This window comes from Canis aureus, chromosome 7 (assembly GCF_053574225.1).
Source record: "Canis aureus isolate CA01 chromosome 7, VMU_Caureus_v.1.0, whole genome shotgun sequence".
NCBI classification, from domain to species: Eukaryota; Metazoa; Chordata; class Mammalia; order Carnivora; family Canidae; genus Canis; species Canis aureus.
In genome coordinates this window covers 60,921,598-60,937,420 of record NC_135617.1, presented here as the reverse complement: position 1 = coordinate 60,937,420, position 15,823 = coordinate 60,921,598, and the positions used below count along the sequence as shown (strand labels likewise).

General features: G+C 48.2%; 1 protein-coding gene across 2 annotated transcripts in view; it reads left to right on the top strand.

Moving 5' to 3' along the window:
• The window catches only part of CUL9 (cullin 9), a 39,916-nt gene that overhangs the window by 5,969 nt on the left and 18,124 nt on the right, over positions 1 to 15,823 (top strand). Inside the window, exons 8-26 of one of the 2 annotated variants that reach the window (XM_077903933.1) lie at positions 304 to 496; positions 3,117 to 3,324; positions 5,175 to 5,371; positions 5,751 to 5,968; positions 6,864 to 7,110; positions 7,199 to 7,304; positions 7,846 to 8,073; positions 8,359 to 8,449; positions 8,571 to 8,742; positions 11,078 to 11,183; positions 11,463 to 11,558; positions 11,806 to 11,981; positions 12,474 to 12,607; positions 12,948 to 13,127; positions 13,312 to 13,421; positions 13,503 to 13,685; positions 13,830 to 13,990; positions 14,265 to 14,493; positions 14,588 to 14,777. In XM_077903933.1, the coding sequence (XP_077760059.1) occupies positions 304 to 496; positions 3,117 to 3,324; positions 5,175 to 5,371; positions 5,751 to 5,968; positions 6,864 to 7,110; positions 7,199 to 7,304; positions 7,846 to 8,073; positions 8,359 to 8,449; positions 8,571 to 8,742; positions 11,078 to 11,183; positions 11,463 to 11,558; positions 11,806 to 11,981; positions 12,474 to 12,607; positions 12,948 to 13,127; positions 13,312 to 13,421; positions 13,503 to 13,685; positions 13,830 to 13,990; positions 14,265 to 14,493; positions 14,588 to 14,777 (3,225 nt within the window). Of the gene's footprint in view, positions 1 to 303; positions 497 to 3,116; positions 3,325 to 5,174; positions 5,372 to 5,720; positions 5,969 to 6,860; positions 7,111 to 7,198; positions 7,305 to 7,845; positions 8,074 to 8,358; positions 8,450 to 8,570; positions 8,743 to 11,077; positions 11,184 to 11,462; positions 11,559 to 11,805; positions 11,982 to 12,473; positions 12,608 to 12,947; positions 13,128 to 13,311; positions 13,422 to 13,502; positions 13,686 to 13,829; positions 13,991 to 14,264; positions 14,494 to 14,587; positions 14,778 to 15,823 lie in introns of both variants that reach the window. The other variant, XM_077903932.1, reaches the window with a different exon arrangement.

The following is a 15,823-nucleotide window of genomic DNA, read 5'->3' as shown; positions in this document are numbered from 1 at the left end:
GCATGGGAAAATACTCTGGAAGCATGCATCCATCTTCCTTCCTTTGACCTTGGGTGTATCCAACCAATCACTGCTCCCTTCAGTATCCCAGGAAAAGGAGGGTCTGTTTTCCAGAATATCTTCATCTTCAGTGTTTGGCTATTAGATCCCTCACACAGAATTAGAAAAGCTCGGAATGCAAACTTCAGTAATGAATAATGTATTAAAATATCAGTTGGATAACTGGGCTTGACCTTTAAAGACTTCCGAGTTGGAGGAGCCTCAATTTTTCCTAAGCCATTACCTTTCCCTCACCAATTTCAGAAATGGCTAGAGGCTTGCGGGGCCCTGGTCCACGCAGCTCCCTGGATCAGCATGTGGCAGCAGTTGTGGCCACCGTGCAGATATCCAGCTTGGACACAAATGTGCAGCTTTTGGGGCTCTATGCCCTCTCTCAGGCTGTGGAAGAAGTCACTGAACGGGACCACCCTCTGGTCCGTCCTGACAGATCCCTGAGGTTAGTTAGCATGGTGGGAAGGGAAAGGGGTTTGGGCTTAAGCTGCCATTGGGGGAGGATGGTGGGAAGGAGGGAAGGAACTATAGCAGGAAGTTGAAAGGCTGGGGGTGAAAGAAAGGTCAACCTGAGGAGCAACCAAGCAGGATAATGGACTATTCTAATATACTCGGAGGACTTACTCTGTGCCAGGCTCTGTGCTTCAGGTTCTACACACATTCTTCTCTCTGTCTTCCTTCCTGAGGAAGAGTTGATGCTATGCTTATGCCATTGTTTGGGTGAGGAAACTGAACTTTAGAAAATTTAACTCATGGAGTTTGACAGCAGAGCCAGGATTCAAACCGAGCTCCTTTTGGCTCTACAGCTTGAGTTCTGACCCTGCTCCATGAGTTCTTTTATTTTCTTTTTCCTTCCTTCATTTGTTCCTTCCTTCCCTTCCTTCCTTCCTTTTTAAAGTTTTATTTATTTAAATATCTCTACACCGAACGTGGGGCTTGAACTCACGACCCCGAGATCAAGAGTCACATGCTCTTCCAACTGAGCCAGCTGGTACCTCTGAATTATTTTACTTTTTCTCCCTTCCTATTTTCTATTTTCAAAGATTTTTAAAACTGCTTCTTAATTTTACAAATAATACACAAATGCACTCCATTTTAAAAGATCTGAAGAATGTAAAAGAACATAGTACAGAATCCCTTTTTTTGCCTGTTGCCAGTCTGCTGTGGATTTTTCAGACCTTCCGTAGATGTACATTTGTTAGTGTGTTTGGAAATGGAATATCTTCTGAGTTTGTGTTTACATCTGTGTAATCACGCTACATGTTTCTACAATTTTCCCCCCACACTCAGTATGTCTGAGAGGGCTCTCCACGCCCATCCACATAGAGCTGCCTCATTACTTTCACCACTGCGTAGGACTCTGCAATAGGATTATCTCCAAGTTCAAGTACAGTGTTCTATTGGATCTGTTTTCCTCACGTCTGCCAACACTGGATATTACCATTTTTTAAAAAAATCTATCAGATTGGCAGAATTTTAAATGATTGATATCTTTGTTTTAATTTCTTTTCTAGTGAAGCATATTTGCATGCATTTGTTGTGTTTCTTCTTGTACAAATAATCTGTTCTTATCCTTTGCCCATTTTCCTACTGGGTCTTTGTTTTTTTTCTTACTGATTTGTAGGCAATCTGGATATTAATCTGTTGCTAGTGTTTCATATATTTTGCTTTTTTTTTTTCAAAATCGTATTAACTTTTCTGAACATAAAATAATATATGCGTCCTGTAAAAAAAGTTAGAAAATTATGAAGATAAAAATTATCTGAAAAACCTTTGGAGAAAGAGTCACTGTTCACATTTTGGTAAACTTTCTTACTTATATTTCTATATCCATTCATATATATGGCTCATGTGGTATTAACTTGTTTATAATAAATCCTGGCTACAGAAGGGGATTTATATTTGAGGCACATTTGATTCATGTTGTTGTCATCATAAAGCTCATGAGAAAAGACAGACAGAATTTTCCCAGGCTACCTCCTCAATATGTATCTCTCACTATGGAGAAAGATAATTTCACTGTTTTCCTTCTTGTGATGTTCAGGGTGATCTAGGGACTCTGGAGCACTTCTTTCTTCTCTCCAGATCAGCAGTTCATAGGACTCTTTCCCTTCCTCACAATTGCTTATCTCTTAACTTTATGGACAGTGTCTTTCACTCTGCTAAAGTTTTAGAATTTTAAATTAGAATATTTTAAAACTTTTTTAAAAAAAGATTTTATTTATTTATTTACTCATGAGAGACACAGAGAGAGAGGCAGAGACACAGGCAGAGGGAGAAGCAGGCTCCATGCAGGGAGCCCGATGTGGGACTCGATCCCAGGACTCCAGGGACACACCCTGGGCCAAAGGCAGGAGCTAAACCACTGAGCCACCCAGGCGTCCCTATTTTAAAACTTTTAATGGCTTCTAGGTTTTGGGTGGCTCTGTCCTTTTCCAAGATTATAAAAAAATTTCCCTGTATTTTGTAAATATTTTAAAATCTGTTTGCAGTTTCCTTATGCTGATGGGCCTGAGGCATTGCTGCAGCTGTAACTGTTTCTGCTGTCTCCACCTCACGGGTCGCATGGCCCTTGCTGTTCTTACTGGCTGGGATGTTACCCTTATCTAGCGATCTGTATCTACCCTGTGTCTTTAGTAGAGTTTTAATTTTCTCGAGTTTATATTTTGATAGCTAGCATACGAGTCTACCCTTGTTTCTTTTTTTTTTTTCTACCCTTGTTTCTTTCTAAACATTTCTTAGCCATTCTTGCGTGTTTTCTCATCCTCTGACTGAAGCTGCCTGTCCTGTGTTTTGTAAAAAAGACCTTTTAGGCATTGTGATAAGAATTACAAATAGACTTATTTGAAAGGGTGAGCCAGAGTCTGTGACCGTTTTTGCCCTACGGTCTCCTTGGTACAGTGAGGAGCCAGAGGCAGTTAGCTGGCAAAGGAAAGGGGATGAGGGGTGAGCCTAAGGTGAGGAGTGCAGGTTGGGGAGCGTGGGGTGATCTTGGTGGAAGGGGTTGGGCAGGGAGTCAGGTGTGACTTTGGGGATGGGAAACGGCCATGTCTCTTCTCTCTAAGAGAGAAGCTAGTGAAGACACTGGTGGAGCTGCTGACCAACCAGGTGGGAGAGAAGATGCTGGTGGTACTGGCTCTGCGCCTCCTCTACCTGCTGATGACCAAGCACGAGTGGCGCCCACTCTTTGCCAGAGAGGGTGGCATCTACGCCGTACTGGTTTGCATGCAAGAATATAAAACCTCCGTCTTGGTGCAGCAGGCGGGGCTGGCGGTGAGTGGACTGGGCCTGGCGGGAGAGAACGATGGGCAAGAGGGCAGGCTGGGCACTGCTGACCTTGGGGAGGTGCTGTGGTGACTTAGACCAGGGAGGAGGCTTGGGATGGAAAGATACAGGTGGGTTAAGGGTGTCAGCTGGACAGTCTTGGAGATTGAGTGCGTGTTTGGACAAAGGGACTAGGATATTTTTAAGAACGACTCCCAGATTTAAAATGGAGCAACAGAGGGGATGCATAGGCCATTTACTTAGTGGGGGAATGTAGCGGGAGGAAAGCTATGGGGAGAAGATCTGGAGTTGTGCTTTTAGTTTTGTCGAATTTCCCATGTCTTTTTAGGTACCTGTAAGTGTTTGGCTAGAGACTAATTTTCTGCATGTGACAAAGTAATTTTTTACCCTTTGATCTGAGTGATACCCTTACATAGAAAATACTCCCTTGCCAGATGTGGGTGCCTTGCCACCCTGGGCCTAGAGGATGGAGAAGGGGGGCCCTCGTTCAAGGGAGCTCACAGAATTGGCTTCCTGACTACTCCAGATACAAGTGCTGGCTGGTAGGAGGTGTGGGCAGGGTGTGTTCTGTCTAGCCTAGGGTCCCTGAGGGGAACAGGTAGGCTTCATCTGAATTAGTTCTGAGAATGGATTCCAGGAGTATAATGGCAACAGCATGGACAGGAGCACAGGTCCTCTTAGAGCAGGCTGTTCCAGAGCGAGGTTGGGAGGCTCTTTCCTGTGCAGGGCCAGCTAGGTGCTGCTCCTCTGAAGAGCAGCCAAGCATTTGTGTCTAGGCCATGTTTGCTCAGAGAATTCCGTACTGACCCTTCCAGATCACATGATCAAAATACAGCACTGGCCCCTAAATTCAAACACTTGCCCCGTAGCAGAATTGCATCATCTTGTTTATAACCTCAGGCTTACAGAATCCAGCTAATTGGGGAGAGGAGGGTAACCGAAGGGATAAAGCCTCATTATAAAGGTAGCATATGCATGGAGGATTCAGGCCTTATAAGGGAGAGTGTCCTGAGAATTAGTTCTAATCTCTATCCCTAGCAGGTTTCTTCTCAAGTGTTAACCCTTTCCCCAGGGAAGAGAGCCTCCACTCTAATGGTATAGCGTTTATCTTCATTTAATTTTCTATATAGTACCAGCGAACAAGTTCAGAAATTCCAAGAATTTTTTCCTGTAATTCCAGCCCCTCTTTCTGTGAGACAACCCAAGTAGTCTTATTGAGGAAGGTTGGCTACTGGCTTTGGAGGCTCAGGGACATAGGTTTGCAGTGTCGGCATATCAGTGGTGATTGAAGCCGTGGGAGTAGGTGAGGTTGCCTAAGCAGGGAGTGCAGAGTGAAAAGGGGGCAGGAACTTCCATGTTCAAGGATTAGGCAGAGGAATTCCAGAGAGGCAGGCCGACCAGGACAATATGAAGTCCTGGAACTCAAGAGAAGAGAGGTTTTGCAAAGCGGGGGTGGTCAAGTGAGATGGAAGACAGTGTTAAGGAAAGCCTTGGAAGACAACTAGATGCTGTGGAAAGGTCCTAATCCTGAGAGGAAGCTGCGGGAGGGGACAGTCACACCACTCAGCCACTCAGCCTCGTTGCTGGCAGAGCGAAGTGGCAGGCTGATTTTATCATTGAGCCTCATTTTTTTCTATGCTTTCTTTGCTTCTCTCTCTTTTTGTTTGTAGCATTTGATATCCCATCATGACCTCCTTCATTTTCATCTCCTACTTGACCTACTTGCAAACAGCTCAGCTGCCCCAAAGTTTGGAGTTGAGAGTGAGGACCTGGCTCTCCTCTTTTTCTGCAGGGTGGCTCTGCCCACCACTAACTCTGCTTCCACATCCCCATTGCAGGCACTGAAGATGCTGGCCATTGCCAGCTCCTCGGAGATCCCCACTTTTGTTACTGGCCGAGATCCTATCCACCCTTTGTTTGATGCCCAGATGACCAGAGAGATCTTCGCCAGCATTGACTCAGCCACCCGCCCAGGCTCTGAGAGCCTGCTCCTTACTGTCCCTGCGGCCGTGATCCTGATGCTGAACACAGAGGGGTTAGCGCATCACCCTCCAAACTCCCGCTAAGCCCCAAGCCCCACTACTGCTCTGCCCACATCTCATCTGCTTCACAGAAATTTCCCTTATGTTGTTATCTTTGGATGAAAAATTGGTGGCCCTCTCTGACTGTTGTTAGTAGAGAGGCTGAGTGACTGGGGGTAGGGAGTTCCCCAGGGAGAGCAGGGACACCCTGACCTTCCTTCCTGGGGTTGGGGGAAGTGACCTGAGGTCAGGGAGCTGGGTGTCCTGGCCTCAGAAGGAGCCCTGGAGCCCTTTCCTCCCTAGCTGCAGCCCTCCTCCTTTCTAGACTTGCTCTCTGCTTCCATTGCATTCACTCTCTTTCAGTTTCTTCCCGGGTTACCACCTTCCTCACAGGTGCTCCTCCGCCGTGAGAAATGGTCTGCTCCTGCTCAATCTGCTTCTGTGCAACCACCACACTCTGGGGGACCAGATTATAACCCGAGAGCTGAGAGATACCTTATTCAGGCACTCTGGGATAGCACCGGGGACAGAACCCATGCCTACCACACGCTCCATACTCATGATGCTTCTCAATCGCTACTCAGAACCACCAGGCAGTCCTGAGCACACAGGTACCATTGTGGATGGCGTGGTTCTTCTGAGGAATCAGGTAGTGCCAGCCTGTGGCCAGGAGGGCTAAGGCTTATATACTAGTACCTTACTGGAAAGATACAATGAACCTCTAGGAAAGGAGTAAGGGTTTTGGCACTCAAGTTAGGTCTTAAGTAGAACTTTCTGACGAAGAGGAGAAGGAGACTCTAGGATAGGTAAGGAAAATTATGTATCTAAGGCCAGTATATGGGGTATCTGGTTAGTGCAATCAGTAGAGCCTATGACTCTTGATTTTGGGGTTGTAAGTTCCAGCCCCATGGTGGATGTAGAGATTACTTTAAAATAAAATCTTTAGGGATCTCTGGGTGGCGCAGTGGTTTAGCGCCTGCCTTTGGCCCAGGGCGTGATCCTGGAGACCCAGGATCGAATCCCGCGTCAGGCTCCCGGTGCATGGAGCCTGCTTCTCCCTCTGCCTGTGTCTCTGCCTCTCTCTCTCTCTCTCTGTGACTATCATAAATAATTAAAAAAAAAAAAAAATAAAATAAAATAAAATCTTTAAAGCCACCATGCTAGGTAGTAGGGAGGTATAATTATAATAGCTTATATTTATTGGCTTATGTAACAGCAGAACTACCACTTAATAATAACAGGTAATTGTATGACTATATGAGATTAAAAATGTGTGTGTTTAACCTAATAGTGTTTGCCATACTAAACTTTATTTCCAGACGCAGCTAACTATGCATTTGGGGCCAGAGAAGAAAATCCCCCACAGTTTGGTGCAAACTACAGACATCCTCCCAACAGGAGGAAAATTGGGGGGTGATTTTCTGGACCTGCCCAGTTTTCAGTTTGACCAACTTGCATGACTCCTCTTCATACTCATTTTTTTCCTCCCATGTGTCCGGGCAGCAGCACTGGAAACCCCTGGTGCCCCAGGCCAGGATGGGTCCCCTGAGCGCCTGATCCGATCCCTGGCGGGGGGCCCGTCTGCAGAGCTCCTCCTGGGCTTGGAACGAGTGCTGTGCCATGAGGGCGGCCCCAGCGGTGCCATGAGGCCCCTCCTCAAGCGCCTCCAGCAGGAGACCCAGCCCTTCCTCCTGCTGCTGAGGACTCTGGACGCCCCAGGGCCCAACAAAACTCTGCTGCTGACTGCACTGAGGTGAGGGGCCTGTTGGGGCACCCATGTATCAGAGGCCAGGGGAGCTGGCAGACTGCAGGGATTTTGCTTGTCTCCATCCCCCAACCAGGGTCATGACCCGGCTGCTGGATCACCCCGAGGCGATGGTCCTCCCCTGGCACGAGGTCTTGGAGCCCTGCCTCAACTGTCTCAGTGGCCCTAGCAGTGACTCTGAGGTACCAGAGCCCTGGCAAGTGCAGGGGAGGGAATGGCAGCTTCTGGGGGCATCAGCTACCTTGTGAGGCTCTGGAAGGCAAAGCGCAACCTTTTTGGGTGGGTCTGAAGGCAGAGGGGTAATTAGGAAGGAATGACATATCAGAGTCCTGAGAACTGGGGCCTTGGAAGTATAAATTTGTTGGCTGCAGCTGCATTTTAGATTCTGAGTTTGGGAGAAGCCCACATTCACCGATCTAAACATTCCTCACTCTCTACCTTTTCGGGTTTATGTGTTTTAGACCAAGGCTCAGGCACCAAGGCAGGCTCTTGAGAGCTTCGCCCTGGCAGGAAGAAGCATTGGGAGCTGTGCCTAGGCTCTGCCGGCTCTGGAGTCCCAACACCCTACTGCTCTATCCCAACCTTTGGTACTCTCCTTTTCCTGGGCTTTCAGGCTTCTCCGAAAACTCATCTGCCACATTCTTTTTTCTAAACCCACCCCTCATCCCTTATGTGGCCTGCCTTTTGTTTCCCATATGTTAATCTCTGTGGCTCTGGGCTCAGATTGTTCAGGAGCTGCTCTACTTTCTGCATCGCCTGGCCTCAATGCATAAGGACTATGCTGTGGTTCTCTGCTGCCTGGGAGCCAAAGAGGCCCTCTCCAAAGTCCTAGACAAGCACTCGGCTCAGCTGCTGCTGGCCTGTGAGCTTCGGGACCTGGTGACAGAGTGTGAAAAACATGCCCAACTCTACAGTAACCTCACGTCCAGCATCCTGGCTGGCTGCATTCAGGTGAGGAGGTGTGTGGGTCCAGAGCTGAGGGAGAACATAAACCAGAAGCAGGGGAAGAGGATTCATTGTGGGTCCTCCTTTGGTAACCCTATTTGGCACAAATGGTAGCAAATCTGGGGCACTTGTTTCCCCAGTCTTTACCCCACATGGTCCTGTTCTGCCAAAATGTGTGAAGAGAGAGGTTGAGTGTTTTGTTGCCCCTTGACTTGTTCTCCATACATGTTTCTGTATGTTCACACTCTTCCCTCCTCCCCATACCCCTTCTCTCCACTGTTCCCACTGCAGATGGTGCTGGGCCAGATCGAAGACCACCGACGAACCCACCAACCCATCAACATCCCCTTCTTTGACGTGTTTCTCAGGCATCTCTGCCAGGGTCTGTGCCCCAATCTGCTTTCTTCTGGCTTCCACCCCAGTATTTGTTTTCCCCGTCTCTTTCCTTTCTTCTCTCTCAACTAACTAGACTGTGATGGCCACCCCCTCCCACTTACCCCTAGGCTCCAGTGTGGAAGTGAAGGAGGACAAGTGCTGGGAGAAGGTGGAGGTGTCCTCCAACCCGCACCGGGCCAGCAAGCTGACGGACCGCAACCCCAAGACCTACTGGGAGTCCAACGGCAGCACTGGCTCCCATTACATCACCTTGCACATGCACCGTGGTGTTCTTGTTAGGTATGAACATGCTCATGTGCACATATGCATACACACACGCGTGAATATTTTGATACACCCCAGTATACATTCTCCAAGCACCCACATATGTGACTCTATAAACCCTATGCGTTAGAGACACACTCAAACCCATCCTGTGCAGTGAATAGATAGACACATAGATCTACATTCCTTGTATAGTATAGACATTCTTACTCCCTGAGCCTGTTGACATGCTCCTCCTACTAGGGACAGATGTGCATGGTGTTGTGGGAAGTTGATTCTTTCCATGGGTGCTTGCTTAATGTATACTCTGTGCCAGGCACTGGGCCAGGGTCTAGGGCTATAAGGACAATTAGATATAGTACCCATCCTCAGGGAACTTGTGGTCTTGTTGGGGAGTTAGTCTGGAAAATCAGTAAGAGTAAGAAAAAGTGATGTGGACCCTGAGGCCAAGTGAGAGGTGAGAGAAGTCTTCCAGAAGGAGATGTTAAATGAGTTCTTTCAAAGTAGAAATTAGCTATATAAAGAGAGGCAGTGGCTAGTCCAGGCAGAGGGATAGCATCTGTGTAAAATGGAAGTAAGAAACACAGTGATGTATTTGGGGGAAGTTTAAGTGACTGGCTGGAATGAAGGGTGTGTGTTGGGCAGCCAGGGTGGCTCAGTGGTTTAGTGCTGCCTTCAGCCCAGGGCCTGATCCTAGAGACCTGGGATTGAGTCCCATGTCAGGCTCCTACATGGAGCCTGCTTCTCCCTCTACCTATGTGTCTGCCTCTCTCTCTCTCTCTCTCATGAATAAATAAATAAAATCTTAAAAAAAAAAAAAAGAAGGATGTGTGTCATGAAAAATAGCAAGAGACAAAGCCAGAAAACTAGGTAGAGCCACAGAGTTTTGTAAGCTAAGTAGTTTGAACACTATTCTGAAACTGAGGGAGCCACTAAAGGATTTTAAGAATACAAGAGACAGGGGATCCCTGGGTGGCACAGCGGTTTGGCGCCTGCCTTTGGCCCAGGGCACGATCCTGGAGACCCGGGATCGAATCCCACATCAGGCTCCCGGTGCATGGAGCCTGCTTCTCCCTCTGCCTATGTCTCTGCCTCTCTCTCTCTCTCTGTGTGACTTCATAAATAAATAAATAAATTAAAAATTAAAAAAAATAAAATATATATTTAAAAAAAAAAGAATACAAGAGACAAAACTGAATTCTTTTCTTTTTTCTTTTCTTTCTTTTCTTTTTCTTTTCTAGAAAAGTCACCCTGGTGATTATGAGAGTTTGGGTTGAAGGCCAGAGTTGGAAGGTTTATGCGGTGGTCTTGTTGAGAAATGAATGTTTTCAGGATGCCTGGGTGGCTCAGTGGTTGGGCACCTGCCTTTGGCCCAGGTTGTGATTCCGGGATTCGGGATTCTCTCTCTCTGTGTGTCTCTCATGAATAACTAAATAAATCTTAAAAAAAAAAAAAAAAAAAAGAAATGAATGTTTTCAGTTAGGCAGAGGGAATGGAAATAAGGAAGGAGTAGCAGACAGATCTCAAGTCTACAGGATGTGCCACTGACATGAGGGAAGCCATGAGCCAGAGAAGTCACATAGTTTAATGTGAATACTCTAGTGAGATGGCAGTTTTCTTCCCTAGAGGACTGTAGGAAGAAGAGCAGACCTCTGTGGATAGATAATGGTTCCTTTTGGGCATGTTGACTTTGAGGTGCCTATGGAGTGTGATATGGAAACGTCTGCTGGGTACACAGCATGAAAGCTGAGAGGAGCCATCTAGGGTAGAGATGTGGATTTGGAGTCATTAGGGAATTGGTTTTTGGTTGAAACTATGGTGTTTTTTTTTTTTTCTTTTTTAAAAGATTTTATTTATTCATGAGAGACACAGAAAGAAGCAGAGATAGAAGCAGGCTCTCTGTGGGGAGCCTGATGTGGGACTCGATCTCAGGACCCCAGGATTACGCTGTTCCTGAAGGCAGACACTCAACCACCGAGCCATCCAGGCATCCTGAAACTATGATTTTAAATAAAGTCACTTTGATGGAAGATAGAGCAGAGGCTCTGGGGAAGACTAACACTTAAGGAGGCAGCGGGATGGGGGTCTGAGGAGGAAGTAGTGGGTTGAAGTCATTTTTTAAAAAATTTTTTATTTATCTATTCATGAGCGATAGAGAGGGAGAGACAGGCAGAGGGAGAAGCAGGTTCCATGCAGGGAGTCTGAGGTGGGACTCGATCCTGGCTCCCCAGGATCACACCCTGGGCTGTAGGCAGCACTAAACCGCTGCACCACCGAGGCTGCCCAGGTTGAAGTCATTTTGAACAAAGACCAAGGCCCCAGGTCTAAATGATTGTTTTTCCTCTCCCAGGCAGCTGACTTTGCTCGTGGCCAGTGAGGACTCAAGTTACATGCCGGCAAGGGTGGTGGTGTTCGGAGGTGACAGTGCCAGCTGCATCAGCACTGAGCTCAACACGGTGGGGACCCTGGTGCCCCTCTTGACCTTACTCCCCATCTTTCTATCCCAGGACCTCCTGGGAAGGATCCAGTCCCTGGGAGATTCCCATGTTCCTTTCCCCAGGCAGGCTTTGCCTCCTAAGCAGTGAGAGCAGAGCTCAGCATGCAAATTTGCGTGGTTCCATGGGTTTAGGACAGAAGTAAAGAGCACACACTGTCACAGGATTTGGTTGCTGTCAGTAGTTCCTCCAGCCCCACTTCTGGAGGTGATAGTTCTTTCTCCTCCCCTACCCCATCAGGTCAATGTGATGCCCTCCGCCAGCCGGGTGATCCTCCTGGAGAACCTGAACCGTTTCTGGCCCATCATCCAGATCCGCATAAAGCGCTGCCAGCAGGTAGGGTTAGGGGAGAGGCCGGGCTGGGGATCATGGGGTAGCATAGGGTCTTCATAGTGATTGCATTACCCAGCATTTGCGTGCCAGGCTCAGGCCACACATCTTCTTGGGGATGGCCTAGGAGCCTGTTGAGTTTGAGTATCTCCAGGGAACTCAGGGCATGAGGCCTGGCTCTTTTTTTTTTTTTTTTCTTCAGTGCTTGTTGGCTGGGTGGCTAAGGTAATAGACAAGTCTGTGCATGTTACAGGGCGGCATCGACACCCGGGTTCGAGGTGTGGAGGTCCTGGGCCCCAAGCCCACTTTCTGGCCACTATTCCGGGAGCAGCTGTGTCGCCGTACATGTCTCTTCTATACCATTCGGGCACAAGCCTGGAGCCGGGACATAGCAGAGGACCGCAAGCGCCTCCTCCAGCTCTGTCCCCGGTGGGTGGAGCAGGCAGTGGGCTGGCCAGGTTGATGGGAGGGAGGAGAGGTTAATATAGTAGGAGAACACTGTTAAGAAGTAGGCAGTGGGAGGGGCACCTGGATGACTCAATTGGTTGAGCATCTGACTCTTGGTTTTGGCTCAGGTCATGGTCTCACCATTAGGTGATCAAGCCCCACGTTGGGCTCTGTGTTCTGTGCGGCATCTGCTTCAGGTTCTTTCTCCCTCTCTCCACTCTCTCTCTCTCTCTCTCTCTCAAATAAATAAATAAAATTTTTAAAAATGTAGGTGGTGGGAGACTTCTGCAGGAGTCTGAAAGGTAAAGCGGCAGCCAGGACATAAGGGGAGTGTCACAGAGGTGACACGTGTGCTTATGTCAGCAAGCTGGTTAGGGAGCCAACCATAGTGAGAGTGGGAGCTGATGACACTTGAGTGGAGGCCTCAGAGAGACCTGTGCCTTAAAGTCTTGACCACATACTCCTTCTTCCCAGACTCAACAGGGTTCTGCGCCATGAGCAGAATTTTGCTGATCGCTTCCTCCCTGATGACGAGGCTGCCCAAGCACTGGGCAAGACCTGCTGGGAGGCCCTGGTCAGCCCCCTGGTGCAGAACATCACCTCCCCCGGTAACCATCCTGACCCTGGGCCCCACTAACCAGCCCCTTATAATTATTCCCAGGGATCACCTGAGTTGATTCTCTTGGTCCCTGTCTTTATCCCCAAAGGCCTATCGCCTCAGTGTTTCTCTCCTTCCTGCCCTAGGGACTGCTCCTTGAGCCTCTAGTATTTGAATCTTCTCCTCCACCCCACCCCTACCCTGTTAGCACACCCCCAGACTCCAGGTAAAGTGAGCCTCGGCCTGTCTGCCTCCCAGGCCTTTCTGTGTAATTGGGCCTTCTCTCTCCTCTTCCTGGGCTTCCTGTCTCCCTATTTCCCATCACCTGTTTCTGACCTATCTTCTTTTAGATCCAGAAGGGGTGAGCTCCCTGGGATGGCTATTGGATCAGTACTTGGAGCAAAGGGAGAGCTCTCAGAACCCCGTGAATCGAGCAGCATCATTTGCCTCTCGAGTTCGTCGCCTTTGTCATTTGCTGGTGCATGTAGAACCTCCCCCCGGGCCTTCTCCTGAGCCATCCACTCGGCCGAGTAAGTCCCAGCAATGGCCTGTTCAGCTAAAAACCTGGGCAGTGGTGGTACCTGGCTCCTCCCCATCTTGGATCTTACTCTTTCCGACTGCTCTGCTCTGGGCCTTTCCAGAGGTCGGTACCCAAGACCCTTAGGTTCACTCAGGGGCTGAAACCAAGCCGCTTCCCTTGCCCTGTTTCCGCAGTCGGTAAGAACAGTAAGGTCCGGGATCGGAGCCCTGGGCCCTCACCAGCTCTTCCAAGCAGCAGCCTGAGGAACATAACCCAGTGCTGGCTGAGTGTGGTGCAGGAGCAGGTGAGTCAAGGAAGCTGTAGTCTGAGGCGGAACGGGGCTGCTAGGCTACTGCAGCTATTGTTACTTCTCCTCCTTCCTCAGGTCAGCAGGTTCCTGGCAGCAGCCTGGAGGGCCCCTGACTTTGTGCCTCGTTACTGTAAGCTCTATGAGCACTTGCAGAGAGCAGGTTCAGAGCTCTTTGGGCCTCGGGCAGCCTTCACACTGGCTCTGCGCAGTGGCTTCTCCGGTGCCTTGCTACAGCAGTCCTTCCTCACTGCTGCCCACGTGAGTACCACCAGCCTCCTAGTCAGCCAGTTACCTGAAGTGAGCTCTCCTCTTTCTCTGTCTTTCACCTCTTCTCACTCCCCACTTTCCACTGCTCCACTCCCTCTTCATGCTTGGCCAGTCCCCTTTCTGTTGCCCCCCCAGATAAGTGAGCAGTTTGCCAGGCATATCGACCAGCAGATCCAGGGTGGCTTGGTTGGTGGAGCCACTGGAGTGGAGATGCTGGGGCGGCTTCAGCAGCACCTGGAGCCCATCATGGTCCTTTCTGGCCTAGAGTTGGCCACTACTTTTGAACACTTCTATCAGTGAGTACAGGTCTGAGAGGTAGGGAAGGGGAGGCCTAGAATCTGGAGAGGGTGAAGATTTGAATCTTGGAGGGAAGATGGGGTGGAGGCAGTGAAGAGGAAAGATTAAGATACGGAGATGGCCATGGCTGGTGGAAAGAGAGTAGGGAAGAAGAGGGGAGACAGGGCCTGTGACTCAGGCCTGCTGCAACAGAGGAACCTATGTTCTGGAGGGGGAGGCAGGACCCGGGCCCAGCGTCCACACTGAGGCTCGCCTGCTCTGTGTGTGCTGCAGGCACTACATGGCAGATCGTCTCCTGAGCTTGGGCTCGAGCTGGCTGGAGGGGGCTGTGCTGGAGCAGATTGGCCTCTGCTTCCCCAACCGCCTCCCCCAGCAGATGCTGCGGAGCCTGAGCACCTCTGAGGAGCTACAGCACCAGTTCCACCTCTTTCAGCTCCAGCGGCTTGACAAGCTGCTCTTGGAGCAGGAGAATGAGGAGGAACAGGGCCTGGAAGAAGAAGAGGTAAGGGCAAGGGAAATGAGTGGGAGAATAGGAGAGCAAAAGACTAGACTAAAGAAGGGAGCCCAAGAGCCCTTGAAATCCTTCTGTCTCTCAGGAGGAAGCAGAGGAAGAAGAGGCTGAGAAAGAACTATTTATCGAAGATTCGAGTCCAACAGTTTCCATATTGGTCCTGTCACCACGCTGCTGGCCGGTCTCCCCACTCTGCTACCTGTACCATCCCAGAAAGTGCCTTCCCACTGAATTCTGTGATGCCCTTGACCGCTTCTCCAATTTCTACAGCCAGAGTGAGGAGATAGGGACAGGCAATTGGAGATTGGGGTGAGATTTGGGGTGGCAGGAGAAAAGAGGAAGAGGACCTGTGGACAGGAATGCATAGACATAAAGAAAAATAGTCTCTAGGGACAGTAGTGTCCTAGGGAAGGGGGAAGAAGTGGGTTAGATCTTTTTTAATTTCTTTCATCATTACCTTCACTTTTGTATGAATTTGTTCTGTTTTTCTTTTTTTAACTTTGAATTCTATGCTTACCTAATTTTTACTCTTTTCAGACTTCTTTCCTAGTCAATATTTGAGGCTATTCTTTTTCCTCTCAACATTGCTTTAGCTGCATTTGGTTTGAGTTTTGTGGGATTTTTCTTAAGATTGGTTTTTTGTGAGTTATACTTAGTTTTTGGTAAAGTACAGTCTTAATTATGACTTAATGAATTTTATATACACACAGACTCCCATAACCACCATCTAGAGCATTTCCAGCACCCCAGAAGACTTCCTCCTTCATGTCGCTTTCTAGTTAGTAAACTCTTCCAAGAGAAACCATTATTCTTCCTTTTATCACCATAGATTCTTGCCTGTATTTGAACATCATATAAATGGGATAATTGGTTATATATTCTGTGTCAGGTTTCTTTCAGTGGGTGTAATGTCTGTGAGGACTACCCAGGTTGTCAGTTTTATCATTATTTTGTTCCTTGTATTGCTGATTCCTTTCCATTGTATGAATATATTTACCCTTTCTGCTGTTGATGGACATTTGGGATGTTGCCTAAGTTTTTATTATGCAATGTGTGAGCATTTAGTATGTTTTTAGTTCTAAGAATTTTCCAGTTTCCATTCTTTTTTTTTTCCAGTTTCCATTATTATTTCTACTTTGATCTGTTAGTTTTTTAGGAGTATATTTTAAAATTCCCAAACCAGTTTTTCTTCGTTTAGTTATCTTTTTGTTTTAGATTTCAATCCCTTTGGTTCATTGTGGCTAAAGAACGTGGTTTCTGTGATTCTGAATCTTTGCAATGTCTTGAGACCTCCTTTATGGCCTACTAGCTGGTCAGATTT